This window comes from Triturus cristatus, chromosome 1_1, assembly GCF_964204655.1.
Source record: "Triturus cristatus chromosome 1_1, aTriCri1.1, whole genome shotgun sequence".
In the NCBI taxonomy this organism is placed as follows: domain Eukaryota; kingdom Metazoa; phylum Chordata; class Amphibia; order Caudata; family Salamandridae; genus Triturus; species Triturus cristatus.
Genome location: NC_140579.1, coordinates 108,180,358 through 108,196,268, shown reverse-complemented (window position 1 = coordinate 108,196,268; position 15,911 = coordinate 108,180,358). Strand labels below are relative to the sequence as shown.

Below are 15,911 nucleotides of genomic sequence, written 5' to 3'. Positions count from 1 at the left end.
TATACTGTTTCCGGGATCCCGCACATGGGCGGGAATATTCTAATGCTTATGACTTTGATGAGGATACCCCTGGAAGAGAATGTAGGTGGCAAACTTCCTTCAGTTCTTTTTCAGGCTGGCCTGCCGCAACGCGTGGAAACAGCCGAGGGGTTTCCCTGGGGGTTGCTTTCAAATGCGTCAGGGCCAACTAACAATGTGGGTGGTATTCACTTGGGGTTCGAATCTGAATGAGGTACTGACGAAGCTCAGAGAGGGTTTTTAGTTTGCTTGTTTTTGATCTTGGATCCGTGTGAGTACTTCACTTGATTTTTTTATGTAAAATGTGAAGAATCTGGGTAACACACCAGAGTGTGTGACTGGCTACCTTGTCATATTACAGCACGGAGAGATGTGTGGGGTTTTCCTTGCTTTTAGTCTTCGTTTTGTGTCAATGAGGCAGTTCATTGAGTCTGGTCGGGACTCCCATCGGCTTTGAAACTGCATTTGCCAGTGCATCAATAGGTGCTGGGTGTTGTTTCTTTTAGGCATTGCAGCTGAAAGTGTAGGGCCAGCTAGAGGCAGTGGGAAGAAGTGGTAGTTTCCATAGGTTTGTGTTTTACTAGTTTGGACTGTGGAAACGAAGGAAGTGGGTTTGAGGGTTCCCTTGGATTTGCAAATTCAATGCACCAGAACAGTGAGGATCATGCGGAATCCAACACTTGTTAATTGGCAGCATCTGGGTAGCTTGGTTGGGTTCAGTTGTTCGGAGTTTTTTTTCTTTTTTAGTTTCTTGGTACAGAGTAGTTCAGAGAGATAGCTCAGGTGTTTGTTTGGAAGCATTTCCCTTAGGTGCCCCTTGTCCTCGTCCCCCTCATCGCTAATAAGATGTTACCATCTTCTATACAGAACAAACATTTGCAATGCAATAGCTCTCGCATTTACGCAAATTTAAGCTATTGGCATTGTAAATGAGAATGCCTTTTATTTAAGTTTCAAAAGCGAAAACAAAAATAAAAAGCATTGTTATTTGCAAAGTGAATAGCTCAAACTCTCGTAAATGCGAGACCTATTGCATTGCAAATGCTGGTTTATTCCTGAAAGCCAAAACTGTGGACTGAGCTACATATTGAGCAAAAGAAGTCTACCTCAGAATCCAACTTTAAAAAACAGCTAAAAACATTTCTTCAAGGGTACGGACTGTAGCACGGGGACGCTTCTGATGAAGCAGCCAAGAGCTAAAATACATTCATTATTCTGTATTAGTCGAGGTATGCTTCCTGAACCATTTAAAGATAAACTCTTGATGTTCAGAAACTTAATAGGGGGGTTGAGCAGCGCATACATCGGTTGGGAAGTCTGCATCATGGAAAGCCTCGTGAAAGTGCAGCCTCAGAATGTTTCCTCAATCTAAAAACTGTGAAACATCTCAGGTCATCCATTGAACTGGCCTTCTCAGACACAAGATGTATTCAACCCGTTCTGCGCTATGTATGAACAGAAGCCACACCCCAAAGCCAGGACATGCGTACCTTGAGGTGGAAGTGAAGTACAATGATCATCTCTCCATCACAGGGCTGGAAAACTGCATGCTTGATGTTGTTGTATAGGATGTCCACCTTGTCACCTCGCACAGACGTGAACCGGAAACCTACAAAGATGAACAAGAAGTATTGAAACAAATGACTTTGGCACACCTTGAAAGACTTCTACATGGTAATCAGATCTTCAACAGGTATGAAAAGGCAAACTGCATCTACACGGGGCCACTAAAATTGTTATTCTGTGGTAGCAGATTTTTTTCACATAATTATCGATTTGCCACATAATCCATCATCTGCTTTATAATCTGCAGATTTTACACAAAAAATTGTTTCCAGCTCAAGCATCTAAAAACGTGTTCATGCGCATTGGAAGACCTTTCGCAAAGGCTAACTGGTCATCTTTCAGTTGCTTATTTCAGTATCTGGAAGTTAAACCGATACTAAGGAGGTGACATTCTTACCCATGCCGAGTTATGTGTACTCATTACAAATGAATGAAGTAATACTAGCAAAACATATGCAGCATAATTTGCATTTCTTGACGCATACATTAGCCAAAACTGCCGCATAATTTGGTACTTCCCTGCCGTATAATTCTAGTGGCCCTAGATATAGTTTACTAAGTCATACACCATACATGCACATTTGTACAGGTTTTATCATGCCTCCTACAGTCACTAACAGACCAGAGACAAACATGGTGAAAAGACCTACATTAATCACGCAAAACAAACTTGAACAGGGTGACAGATCTCGTATTCCCAAACAAACCGGTGTTTTGTAGAGGGTAAGCAGTCTGCTATAAACTCAAATACTTCAGAGACCTTTAAACAATTATATCACCTCTGTCTTAACTGTAAATTGCAATATCATCATTCCTCTGGGTGTTCAAATCTCAATGCACTCACAAATACACCACAGAACAAATTATATAACTAATAGAATCACTGTGAGAAGTTGGCCTGGTATATGATGCTCACTAGTTAAAGTGATCACCTTGTACCATGCCAAGCAGCCCTTATGGTGTGGTTGTAAGTCAACCTTTTCGGACTAGCTGCCCTAGTGGTAGCGTAGGCTAAGCAGTCTTTGAGGCTAAACTCGTGATGCGTGTTAAGCCAGCTGTTTTACCAAATGCAACCCCCTTTTATACCAATGAAAGGACACCACACAGATATATATTCAAAATATATATGTATTTATTTATCAAAGTAACCCCTAGTCTCTTTATGAGCACAAATCGTCAAACAAGATTATCACAGAATACACAGAAGTTGCACTTTATATGGATAGGCCCTGGTGGCCACTCAAACCATATACTAAAATAGTGGTATAAGTACCACGAACAGAAAAGGGAAAAGGCCTAGGGCCTCTAGAATCGCTGGGCCTACAAGGAGCTAACGTCAGTTAGTGACCAGGAGGTCCACGGGTGGCGTGTGCAGAGCAAATAGTCACACGCGTGCTCCCATAGGTTTCAATGGGTGCGTAAAAAGTACAAAGTTACTGCAAAAGGAATCTTCCGGATGACCTAGGAACTTAAGATTTGGAACACAGGCACTAGAGATGTATTACTACACATGGGCACCGGAGTACCAGCTTTACCTCACCCACAGGAAGCGGGTGCATAGGCCTCAAAGTGCGTCGGGTTTCTTCTATCTGTTCCGTTGAGCTTGAAGACAAAGATGCTGCAGGCGGTCGGTCCGGGAGAGATGCAGTGGATCCAAGAGTGGATCGGAGATGTTGAAGACCTGTAAGCAGAGGGGACAGTGTTCACAGTCACTAGCCAGTGACCAGCGTGGCACCAGGTGGGTACCAGGCGATGTCGGGTGCAAACAGGTGATGAGGGGTAGCTTGTCTCCGCAGCCACGTGGTCCCTGAAGGTCGACGACGTCCAGGAGTCGGCTCACGAGCTGTCCCACGCAGGCTCTCGCTGTCGGCGGTGTCGGCGACTTGATCGAAGCAAACAAGCCTTGGCAAAAGCAATTGTAGAAGGATTCGGAAATCAGCTGTTGGTTCTGACCAGCAAGGTCAGAGGGATTGCTCCTTTGGAGGGGAGCAAGGGCCAGTCTGGAGCAACCAGACCAGCGGTGTTTGTCGTAGATTTCGTCGCCAAGATGGCCACTAGCCAGCGGGCCAGCAACCGGTTAGGCGCGTCGAGTGGCAAAATGCAGAAGGGCCCCACGCAGATCGTGGAGATGCTGGAGGGCTCACCTTTGGGGCAGATGCTGCTCGAGGGTTGGGCTTCTCAGGACCCAAAGCACAACTTGGAGGGAGCCTCGGTTGTTGCACTTGTCAGCTTGTCGTAGTCGTTCCAAGGTGGCTGGCTCCACGTGTCTCGGTGCCTCCACGGGTCTCCTCTTTTCAGGGACTGTGGATCGGGCGGTGAGAGGTCTGGAGGTCCAGGTCTTGTCAGTCTCTGGGCTCGGGCTCCGGCGGGAGGCGGCGGCAAAGCAGACGTTGATGCGCTGGATGGTGCTTGCGTTAGCAAGGTGGTCACTCCCTGACCACAGGGGAGATTTTCTTCAGTCTTCTGTGCAGCAGAATGTCGAAGTTCCCGTCTTCTTCTTAGTTTCAAGTTGATTCCAGGATGTCTGAAGTCCTAGGACACAGCTCCTACCTTTATTCGGATTCTAGGGGCCGGACTACCTGCTAGGTCCCTCCCTATGGGTGGGACCAGGAAGGGGGGTGGTTACACCCCCAATCCTTTGTCCAGCTCGCCCCAGGCCCGGGACTGGTGTGCCCCAGGACCGGTTTGAACTGGCATATGCACCGAGGCTCCTTGTGAGCCACAGGCATGTCTGGTTTCTTTCAAGCCCTACCTGACCAATACACAAAATCCTGTCTGGGGTGGTGCACGCACCTCCCCTGGCAGGAAACCCTTTGTCCACACCTCCCAAGCTGGAAGGACTCCCAGCAGCAGGAGGGCAGACTTGTGTCTGTGGTGGCAGCATCCATTTTGTGGAGCTGAGGCTATGTCTGATTTTACCCGGGTTTCAGGTACTGTACATGTCGTGTCCCTCTAGAAGGGTGGAATGCTAACCCCGTCGCCAGAATTGGCGAGGGGTTAGTATTCCAATTCGTATGACACCTTACTCGACATGTTTTGATAAAGCCAAACCAAAGATAGCATTTAACCGCGAGGTTCATAATGCACTTAAGAGTATATGGTATGACGATATCTGGAAACAGTAGAAGGAAGTTGTTCCGACCACTGCAGACAGGCTCAGCTCATGCCAGAGCACCATCTCACATGGAACCAAGCACTCTGCCTTCAGGATTGTTAAGGCCTGCCCTAGGAGTGACTCATAGGTTACCAGGTGTCCCATTTAAGGTTAGGTATAGGTATACTACACCTAAGTAAGAGGTGATTACACCAACTTACCCCAGCTGAGTGATCAGCCAGTTGTGTCAGATTGTTAGGCCAAGCCTGGGGTGGCATAATACATGCTGCAGCCCTTGGCAGGCCTTGGGTACACCAATGCCCTGGGTACCTAGTGTACACTGGTACAGGGGCTGACAGGGTGATCCACTTCCAATTGGTTATGCACCTAGGGTGCATAGTTCTAATTTAGTAGAGAGAACAGCAGGCTGGGGGTCTGATTGGCAGGCCCACAGCCTCAATATGTCAAAAACCAGTGAAGCAAAAAGCAAAAATTTGGGGTGACCATAGGATAGCAGACCCTACTCTCCTACACAACCCCCCCCCAAACGCTGGGACATTAAACTAGCCTTGACCAGTCTCGTCTTCATGTCCTAAGTGGAAGTACCTGGAGAGACCATCTGCATTCCCATGGTCAGTACCTGGCCGGTGCTCCACTGTAAAGTCCATCCCCTGTAGGGAAATGGACCACCTAAGCAGTTTGGGGTTTTCACCCTTCATCTGATTTAGCCACAAGAGGGGCTTATGGTCGGTCTGAATCTTGAAGTGAGTGCCAAACAAGTATGGCCTCAGCTTCTTCAGGGCCCACACCACAGCAAAGGCCTCCCTCTCAATAGCTGACCAATTCTTCTCTCTGGGGGTCAACCTTCTGCTAATAAAAGCAATGGGTTGGTCTTGACCATCTACATTAAGTTGTGACAGCACAGCTCCCACACCCAACTCAGAAGCATCTGTTTGGACAATAAACTCTTTGGAGTAGTCAGGACTTTTCAGGATAGGTGCAGAGCACATGGCCTCCTTCAGGTCATCAAATGCCTTTTGACAGCTTACTGTCCACTGAACCTTTTTGGGCATCTTCTTGGATGTCAGATCATTAAGAGGAGTCACAATGGACCCATAGTTCTTAACAAACTTCCTGTAATACCCAGTCAAGCCCAAGAAAGCTCGAACTTGAGTCTGGGTGGTTGGAGGGGACCAATCCTTGATGGACTGTATCTTACTCTCCAGTGGTTGAACTTGGCCCCCACCTACAAGGTGGCCCAAATACACAACCTTACTCTGCCCTATCTGGCACTTAGTAGCCTTGATAGTGAGGCCTGCCCTTTGCAGAGCCTCAAGAGCCTTCTTCAGGTGGATCAGGTGATCCTCCCAGGTGGAACTAAAGACAGCAATGTCATCAAGATATGCTGCGCAAAAGTCATCCAACCCAGTAAGGACTTGGTTCACCAGCCTTTGGAAGGTGGCAGGTGCATTCTTCAGACCAAAGGGCATCACCACAAACTGATAATGCCCACCTGGGGTTGAGAATGCTGTTTTGGCCTTAGACTCCTCAGCTAATCTGATTTGCCAATAGCCAGCTGTCAAGTCAAATGTGCTCAAAAACTTTGCAGAAGCTAGTTTGTCTATGAGCTCATCTGCCCTTGGAATAGGGTGTGCATCTGTCCTGGTGACAGCATTGAGTCCTCTGTAGTCCACACAGAACCTCATCTCTCTCTTGCCATCTTTGGTGTGAGGTTTGGGGACCAGAACCACTGGGCTAGCCCAGGGGCTCTCTGAGGGTTCAATGACACCTAATTCCAGCATTTTATGTACCTCAGCCTTTATACAGTCCCTGACGTGGTCAGGTTGTCTGTAAAGTTTGTTCTTTACAGGCAGACTGTCACCAGTGTCCACAACATGGGTACACCAGTCAGTTTGACTAGGTATCAAGGAAAACATATGTGAAAATGATTGTAGAACCTGTCTACATTCAGTCTGCTGATGGGCAGTGAGGTTGCCTCCAAGGGTCACTCCTTCAACTGAGCCATCTTCAGGGTTCTGAGACAACAGGTCTGGGAGAGGGTCACTCTCTTCCTCCTGTCCCTCATCTGTAGCCATGAGCAAGCCCATGTCTGCCCTGTCAACATATGCTTTAAGCCTGTTAACATGGAGTACCCTGTGGGGACTCCTGGGAGTTCCTAGGTCCACCAAGTAGGTGACCTCTCCCTTCTTTTCCAGGATTGTATGGGGTCCAGACCATTTGTCTTGGAGTGCTGCTGGGGCCACTGGCTCCAACACCCATACCTTCTGTCCTGGCTGATACTCAACCAAGACAGCCTTTTGGTCATGCCAAGCTTTCTGTAAGGCCTGGCTTGCCTCAAGGTTTTTAGATGCCTTCTCCATATACTCAGCCATCCTGGAGCGGAGACCAAGTACATAGTCCACTATGTCTAGCTTAGGCTTTTTGAGAGGTAACTCCCAGCCTTCCTTCACCAAACACAGTGGGCCTCTCACAGGGTGCCCAAACAACAATTCAAAGGGGCTGTAGCCAACTCCTTTTTGTGGGACCTCTCTGTAAGCAAACAGAAGGCAGGGTAGAAGGATATCCCATCTTCGCCTGAGCTTTTCAGGTAATCCTTTGATCATACCCTTTAGGGTCTTGTTGAATCTCTCAACAAGCCCATTGCATTGTGGGTGATAAGGGGTGGTGAACTTGTAGTTGACACCACATTCCTTCCACATAGCTGTCAAGTATCCTGACATAAAGTTGGTACCTCTGTCAGATACTACCTCCTTAGGAAACCCCACTCTGGAGAATACTCCCAGCAGGGCCCTGGCCACAACAGGTGCTGTAGTGGTCCTAAGGGGAATTGCCTCTGGATACCTGGTGGCATGATCCACTACCACCAGTATAAATCTGTGCCCAGATGCAGTGGGAGGATCCATGGGACCCACTATGTCTATTCCCACTCTTTCAAAGGGAACCCCCACCACAGGTAGTGGTATCAGGGGGGCCTTTGTTGTGCCACCTGATTTGCCACTGGCTTGGCAGGTAACACAGGAGCGACAAAACTCCTTTGTATCTTCATTCATATGAGGCCAGTGAAAGTGAGGGACAAGTCTGTCCCAGGTCTTGTTCTGGCCTAGGTGTCCTGCTAAAGGAATATCATGGGCCAAGGTAAGAAGGAAGCCCCTAAATTGCAGAGGTATGACCAACCTCCTGGTTGCACCAGGCTTGGGGTCTCTAGCCTCTGAATAAAGGAGCCCTTCATCCCAATACACTTTATGGGTACCTTGAGCATTCCCAGCAGCCTCAGCAGCAGCCAGCTGTCTGAGGGGTTCAAGAGAGGGACAGGATAACTGAGCCTGCCTCAAGTCAGCCCTTGAAGGTCCCCCTGTCCCCAGAAACTCAACCTGGTCAGGTTCAAGCTCTTCAGGGACAGTTCCTTCAGGGTCCTCTAGATCAGCTTCCTGGGAAGGCTGATCATCACTCTGAGGCAGGGGGGAAGGCACCGCCTTGACCCTCCTGTTCTTCTTCTTGGTAGGTGCTTGGTCCATTGTTCCAGGATCCAAGACCTGAGGTTCAGTGAGGCACTTTTTGGCCTGTGACCTGGTCACAGCAAGGACATGTGATGATATACCTAACATCTCTGCATGAGTCCTGTACTCCACTTCTGACCATAGAGAACTCTCTAGGTCATTGCCCAACAAACATTCTACTGGGAGGTCTGCACTAACCACAACCCTTTTGAGGCCAGTTACCCCTCCCCATGAGAAGTTAACAACTGCCACACTATGTGAAGTAGTGGCATTGCTGGCATTGGTCACCAGGTAGTTCTCACCTGGTATGTACTGTCCAGGATCCACAAAGCCTGGTGTCACCATAGTGACACTGGCACATGTGTCCCTGTAGGCTTGAGCCACTTTGTCATTAATTAAAGGAGTCTGTCTGTACTTGCCCAGGTTACTGGGGCTCACAGTCAGGGACAAATCAATGTCCCCATCACAGATCAAGACTGCCTGTGTAAGGGTTCTGTCTAAGTCAGAATCTCCTTCAGTTCCCATAGTGATTCCCACTACACCCTTTGTCTGGGGACCAACACTGCTAACAGTAGTACTGGGAGCAGGTGCCTTAGGGGCAACAGTGTTGGGGGCTCCACCCTTTTTGCAATCACTAGTCCAGTGAGTTGTATTTTTACAATGATTGCACCAGGGTTTCTTTTGACCTTCTTTCTTCTTTTTGGACTGTTGGGACCCACCCTCCTTAGTAGTAGTTTGGGGCCCTGTTGAAGACTTCTGGTCTTTAGGTTTCTGATCTCCACCCTTTTGGTCTGTTTTCTTCTGATCACCCCCTTGGCCCTGGTTCTGGTTCTTTTGCTTAACCCTGGTTCTGACCCATTTGTCTGCCTTCTTTCCCAATTCTTGGGGAGAGGTCAGATCAGAGTCAACCAAGTGTTGATGCAGTTGCTGGTTTTGACAGTTATTTAAAATCTGTTCTCTCATCATCAAATTATACAATCCTGTAAAATCAGATACCTTACTTCCCAGCAACCAACCCTCCAAAGCCTTAGTGGCACATTCAATGTATTCAGACCAGTCCTGAGTCTGTGTCTTTTGGGTGTCTCTGAACATTAACCTGTACTGCTCAGTGGTTAAGCCTAACCCATCAACTAGAACACTCTTCAGGACTCTGTAGTTTCTGACATCCTCTTCTCTAACAGTGAGGAGTCTGTCTCTGCCTCTTCCTTCAAAGGAGAGCCAGAGGATTGCTGCCCACTGATCTTCAGGAACCTGCTGTACTTTGCAGGCTCTCTCAAGAGCAGTTATCCACTTGTGGATGTCATCCCCACTTTTGTAGGGGGGCACAACCTTAGACAGGTTTCTATTGTCGAAAACCCTATCTTTGTCCTTAGGGACAATGCTGCCACCAGTGGGTATAGACCCACTCTCTTTATGCTGTCTAGCCTTGCTAAGTTTCTCTTCCATCAGGGCTACTTCTAGCTCCTGCTTCCTGATCCTCAGCTGGGCCTCTTGCATCTTGGCCTCATGTTCCCTCCTCTGAGGGGTGGTCATCCTTCTCCTGGAGTGACCTTGAGAGCCTCTAGAGCCATGGGAAGCATTGGAGTCACCTGAGCGATTCCTTTGCCTTCCAAGCCCTGTGTTAAGTCCACTGGGGAGATCCAGTGGGTTGAACCCACTGTCAGTCCCCAATAGCCTTGGTTTAGCTGGGCCAAGTATAATACTTGGCACTGGGCTAGTTCTCCCTTCATCCTCACTACTGTCAGTATCCTTTTCACTCTCATCCTCTGTGGTAGGCATCCCATCTAAGGGGTGACTATTGGGAAGGGGTACTTCAGTGGCATCTTTAGAAGGGGGGCCTCCTGTTCCTGTCCCTAAGGGGGCTAACTGGGAAGCTTTCTTGAGTGCTCTCTGATTCTCATCATTCTGTAAGAGCTCTCTGAGCTCAGCAGAGTTTGGGTTCTTGGGCTGTTTAAGGCCTCTAAGAGTTGCCAAATGCCTGAGCTCATTCTGATTAAGGGTAGCAAAGCTGGATGGTGCCCTCTGGGGGTCACTCTCAACAGAGATGGGTACAGTGGACCCCTCTGCCCCGGCCATTGCTCTTAAGTGTGGGTGGATGTGTTGCAATCTACCTACACTTGGGTTTACCTACTAAACCTATCTAGTAGTTGTAGTCAGGGTGTGCTACTCCCTTTGCTCTACAACAACTAAGTTCAGTAGAACTTAAGTATATCTAATCTTGTTTTATATGTACCTACAGGTACCTATGTGATCTTTCAATTGGTAACCAAGAGATTACAATGGTAAAACACAGCAAGCTCAAATCCAACCGCTGCTCACCAATGTGAGAAGTTGGCCTGGTATATGATGCTCACTAGTTAAAGTGATCACCTTGTACCATGCCAAGCAGCCCTTATGGTGTGGTTGTAAGTCAACCTTTTCGGACTAGCTGCCCTAGTGGTAGCGTAGGCTAAGCAGTCTTTGAGGCTAAACTCGTGATGCGTGTTAAGCCAGCTGTTTTACCAAATGCAACCCCCTTTTATACCAATGAAAGGACACCACACAGATATATATTCAAAATATATATGTATTTATTTATCAAAGTAACCCCTAGTCTCTTTATGAGCACAGGAGCACAAATCGTCAAACAAGATTATCACAGAATACACAGAAGTTGCACTTTATATGGATAGGCCCTGGTGGCCACTCAAACCATATACTAAAATAGTGGTATAAGTACCACGAACAGAAAAGGGAAAAGGCCTAGGGCCTCTAGAATCGCTGGGCCTACAAGGAGCTAACGTCAGTTAGTGACCAGGAGGTCCACGGGTGGCGTGTGCAGAGCAAATAGTCACACGCGTGCTCCCATAGGTTTCAATGGGTGCGTAAAAAGTACAAAGTTACTGCAAAAGGAATCTTCCGGATGACCTAGGAACTTAAGATTTGGAACACAGGCACTAGAGATGTATTACTACACATGGGCACCGGAGTACCAGCTTTACCTCACCCACAGGAAGCGGGTGCATAGGCCTCAAAGTGCGTCGGGTTTCTTCTATCTGTTCCGTTGAGCTTGAAGACAAAGATGCTGCAGGCGGTCGGTCCGGGAGAGATGCAGTGGATCCAAGAGTGGATCGGAGATGTTGAAGACCTGTAAGCAGAGGGGACAGTGTTCACAGTCACTAGCCAGTGACCAGCGTGGCACCAGGTGGGTACCAGGCGATGTCGGGTGCAAACAGGTGATGAGGGGTAGCTTGTCTCCGCAGCCACGTGGTCCCTGAAGGTCGACGACGTCCAGGAGTCGGCTCACGAGCTGTCCCACGCAGGCTCTCGCTGTCGGCGGTGTCGGCGACTTGATCGAAGCAAACAAGCCTTGGCAAAAGCAATTGTAGAAGGATTCGGAAATCAGCTGTTGGTTCTGACCAGCAAGGTCAGAGGGATTGCTCCTTTGGAGGGGAGCAAGGGCCAGTCTGGAGCAACCAGACCAGCGGTGTTTGTCGTAGATTTCGTCGCCAAGATGGCCACTAGCCAGCGGGCCAGCAACCGGTTAGGCGCGTCGAGTGGCAAAATGCAGAAGGGCCCCACGCAGATCGTGGAGATGCTGGAGGGCTCACCTTTGGGGCAGATGCTGCTCGAGGGTTGGGCTTCTCAGGACCCAAAGCACAACTTGGAGGGAGCCTCGGTTGTTGCACTTGTCAGCTTGTCGTAGTCGTTCCAAGGTGGCTGGCTCCACGTGTCTCGGTGCCTCCACGGGTCTCCTCTTTTCAGGGACTGTGGATCGGGCGGTGAGAGGTCTGGAGGTCCAGGTCTTGTCAGTCTCTGGGCTCGGGCTCCGGCGGGAGGCGGCGGCAAAGCAGACGTTGATGCGCTGGATGGTGCTTGCGTTAGCAAGGTGGTCACTCCCTGACCACAGGGGAGATTTTCTTCAGTCTTCTGTGCAGCAGAATGTCGAAGTTCCCGTCTTCTTCTTAGTTTCAAGTTGATTCCAGGATGTCTGAAGTCCTAGGACACAGCTCCTACCTTTATTCGGATTCTAGGGGCCGGACTACCTGCTAGGTCCCTCCCTATGGGTGGGACCAGGAAGGGGGGTGGTTACACCCCCAATCCTTTGTCCAGCTCGCCCCAGGCCCGGGACTGGTGTGCCCCAGGACCGGTTTGAACTGGCATATGCACCGAGGCTCCTTGTGAGCCACAGGCATGTCTGGTTTCTTTCAAGCCCTACCTGACCAATACACAAAATCCTGTCTGGGGTGGTGCACGCACCTCCCCTGGCAGGAAACCCTTTGTCCACACCTCCCAAGCTGGAAGGACTCCCAGCAGCAGGAGGGCAGACTTGTGTCTGTGGTGGCAGCATCCATTTTGTGGAGCTGAGGCTATGTCTGATTTTACCCGGGTTTCAGGTACTGTACATGTCGTGTCCCTCTAGAAGGGTGGAATGCTAACCCCGTCGCCAGAATTGGCGAGGGGTTAGTATTCCAATTCGTATGACACCTTACTCGACATGTTTTGATAAAGCCAAACCAAAGATAGCATTTAACCGCGAGGTTCATAATGCACTTAAGAGTATATGGTATGACGATATCTGGAAACAGTAGAAGGAAGTTGTTCCGACCACTGCAGACAGGCTCAGCTCATGCCAGAGCACCATCTCACATGGAACCAAGCACTCTGCCTTCAGGATTGTTAAGGCCTGCCCTAGGAGTGACTCATAGGTTACCAGGTGTCCCATTTAAGGTTAGGTATAGGTATACTACACCTAAGTAAGAGGTGATTACACCAACTTACCCCAGCTGAGTGATCAGCCAGTTGTGTCAGATTGTTAGGCCAAGCCTGGGGTGGCATAATACATGCTGCAGCCCTTGGCAGGCCTTGGGTACACCAATGCCCTGGGTACCTAGTGTACACTGGTACAGGGGCTGACAGGGTGATCCACTTCCAATTGGTTATGCACCTAGGGTGCATAGTTCTAATTTAGTAGAGAGAACAGCAGGCTGGGGGTCTGATTGGCAGGCCCACAGCCTCAATATGTCAAAAACCAGTGAAGCAAAAAGCAAAAATTTGGGGTGACCATAGGATAGCAGACCCTACTCTCCTACAATCACCCCCCCTCCCTTCCTGTATATCAAGCCTCATACGGTGGGACACCTAACCACTTACAGGACATATATGGAAATTGCTAAGCAAAAGTATTGTACAAGAGGCCTTCATGAGTCAGAAGAAAAAAACTGCAGATTATGATCATTTAAGGCTCAACTGAGGTGCACTTAAGATTCTTTAGGGGACGATGGTAATACATGTAAGAAATCTAAGAATAGATGTGTAGTAGGTGGGGTGTCACACTTTCGGCAGAAAACGAAGAGACTCGGTAAAGGTGAAACAAGATGGTTTATTGAGAGAAGTACAACAGAGGACCCCAGCAACAGCCGTGATCACGAACACACTCCGTCAATGCTCCGCGCAGGGAGTTCACCTTAGAACGTTGGCCACTGTGACATTCTAATGACTGTCACAGTGGCGAACCCCTACAGAACAACAGGAGAGAGGGTGGGCGGCACGGGAAGGGATCCCCCTGCGGCGGAGGATACCACACATCCCCCTCCTTACATATTTGAAGTACAATGTAGATAAGGTAAAGGACAAGGTTACAGACTATTTGTCAACATAAGGTTCCAAGTACTTGGGGCGGCAAATCTTCCTGCCACTTACCCTGGGAAGAGGGTTAACCAGTCTGGAACACCCCTGCTTTGGGCCCTCGCCTCTGCCCAGGGTACTGCTCTTGCTCAGAGGCGTTGTTGGAGTCTACAGTGGGAGCAGTGTATTTAACTACCCTCCCCAGGTTCCATATTTTTCCTTCTTGTGTCTTAACAGCATTATTAAACAATTTTACAATCTTGGTGGGTTCAGTGTACTCGGACCAGTGTGCTCTGCCCGTGGGTGCTTTGATTTTGACTAGGTCTCCCACCCGGAACTCAATCTCTTTGACCGCATGCCGCCTGTCGAATCTATTTTTTCTCTAATATGGCCTTGCGTTCTCTGTTCTGTCACTGATTCCTTATTGTGACCTGTCCACCCTTTATACCACTTCATCCACCTGGGAACTAACCTGGAGTTGGGTTTTCTTGCTTTCAGCAACTCGAAAGGTGTCACACTGGTGTTTTGGTGTTGTGTTAGTCTGTAGGCTTCAAGACACTTCAAGACCTCATCTTTCCAACACAACCCACTGGCCTTCGCTAGTTGGATGCCCTCCTTAATAGTCTTGTTGAAACGCTCGACCATCCCATTAGTCTCTGGGTAGTATAGTGCACACCGCTTATGTACAATACTATTGCACTCTAGAAATTCTCATTTCCTTCAAGCAGAGCTGCACCCCATTGTCTGTCAACAAACTGCTTGGCAATCCTTCCCTGATGAACATTTCTAGCAAGAAATCTATGACTACCCTGGTAGTGATTTCTGCCACAAATTTCACTTCAGGCCACCTGGAGTAGAGGTCTATTAGCACCAATATGTAGGTTGTGCGATGTTCCCCTGTCAGAGGACCTATGATGTCCAAAGCCACGTCCACCCATGGACCCACAGGCTTATTCTCCTCTCGATTTCCAAGTCCATCCCTGGCCACCAGTAGTCCAGTCGCAACCTTTGTTTGGTTTTGGTAACTCCCGTATGTCCCTCATGGGCTAGGTTGCCCAGGCTCTCTCTCAACACCTCAGGGGGGACTAGCCATACAAATGAAGGGCTACTTCTGGGGCAAAGTAGGCTACAAAGACAGGCTGGCAGTTGCAAAGATTTATGTGTCTAGAAAAGGAGATAACATCCTGGGTTGGCAAGCACAAAGATTTGGGAGTATACCTCAATCCCAACAAGAACCCCCAAATACGGATACAAAAAGTGGGTAGAAAACAAGAAGGGATAGAGGAAGAATTCAAAGATGTATTCACGGACAAACTAGGATGCCTAAATCACTACGCCCACAAAATAAAACAAGAGAGAAGTGTAAGCCCGTCTCAGCCAAGGTCAGCAATCTTCCTATTGCAATACAGGAAGACGTGAGAAATGAACTTGAGAAATTATGTGGGTTGGGGGTGATCAAACCTGTGGAGGCCACTGAGTGGTTAGCACCCATAGTTGCAGCCAAGAAGGGGGATGGATCTGTACGCCTATGTATTGATTTAAGGGCTCTGAACAAAAAAGTCATAGTTGATAAGTACCCTCTATCAAACATTACACATATGATGAGCAGGTTAGCGGGGCGAAAGTTCTCTACACTTCATCCTTCAACCACAACTCTTCACGTATACGTTCAATTTTTACACTTCAACAGGAATTGATCACGTATCCGCTCTTCACATGCGCCCCCAAACTTGCACGTTGCCGCTAGTTTCCTTAACTCTGATACGAATTCTTCTACCGTATTCCCTTCCTTCTGCCCTCTTCCCAAAATGGTAGCGTTCCATTATCGTGCTAATCTTTGGCAAGTAATGGATATCTAATTTTTTTAAGGCTGATTTCGTATTCATTAAACACTCTTACATCATTTGCATTCAACTGAGGAAGATGTTCCAATATTTCTTGCCCTTCTGCTCCTAGATAATGCAGAAGTGTCACTTTCAGTTCCAACCCCAAGATAGGTCCACAAACCAGGGGCGGCTCTAGGCTCATGGTGGCCCTGTGCAGGGAGCGTAGGTAGGGGGCCCCGGGAGAGGGGGTCCGGGTGGGGCGGAAGCCCCTGCCAGGGGCTG

At 48.6% G+C, this 15,911-nt stretch overlaps 1 protein-coding gene across 2 annotated transcripts in view; it reads right to left on the bottom strand.

The window, feature by feature from the left end:
• Positions 1–15,911, bottom strand: part of LOC146869675 (FACT complex subunit SPT16-like) — a 406,055-nt gene that overhangs the window by 43,403 nt on the left and 346,741 nt on the right. For both annotated transcript variants that reach the window (XM_085609928.1, XM_085609943.1), the window contains exon 18: positions 1,509–1,627. In XM_085609928.1, coding sequence (XP_085466054.1) covers positions 1,509–1,627 — 119 coding nt within the window. The remainder of the gene's footprint in view (positions 1–1,508; positions 1,628–15,911) is intronic.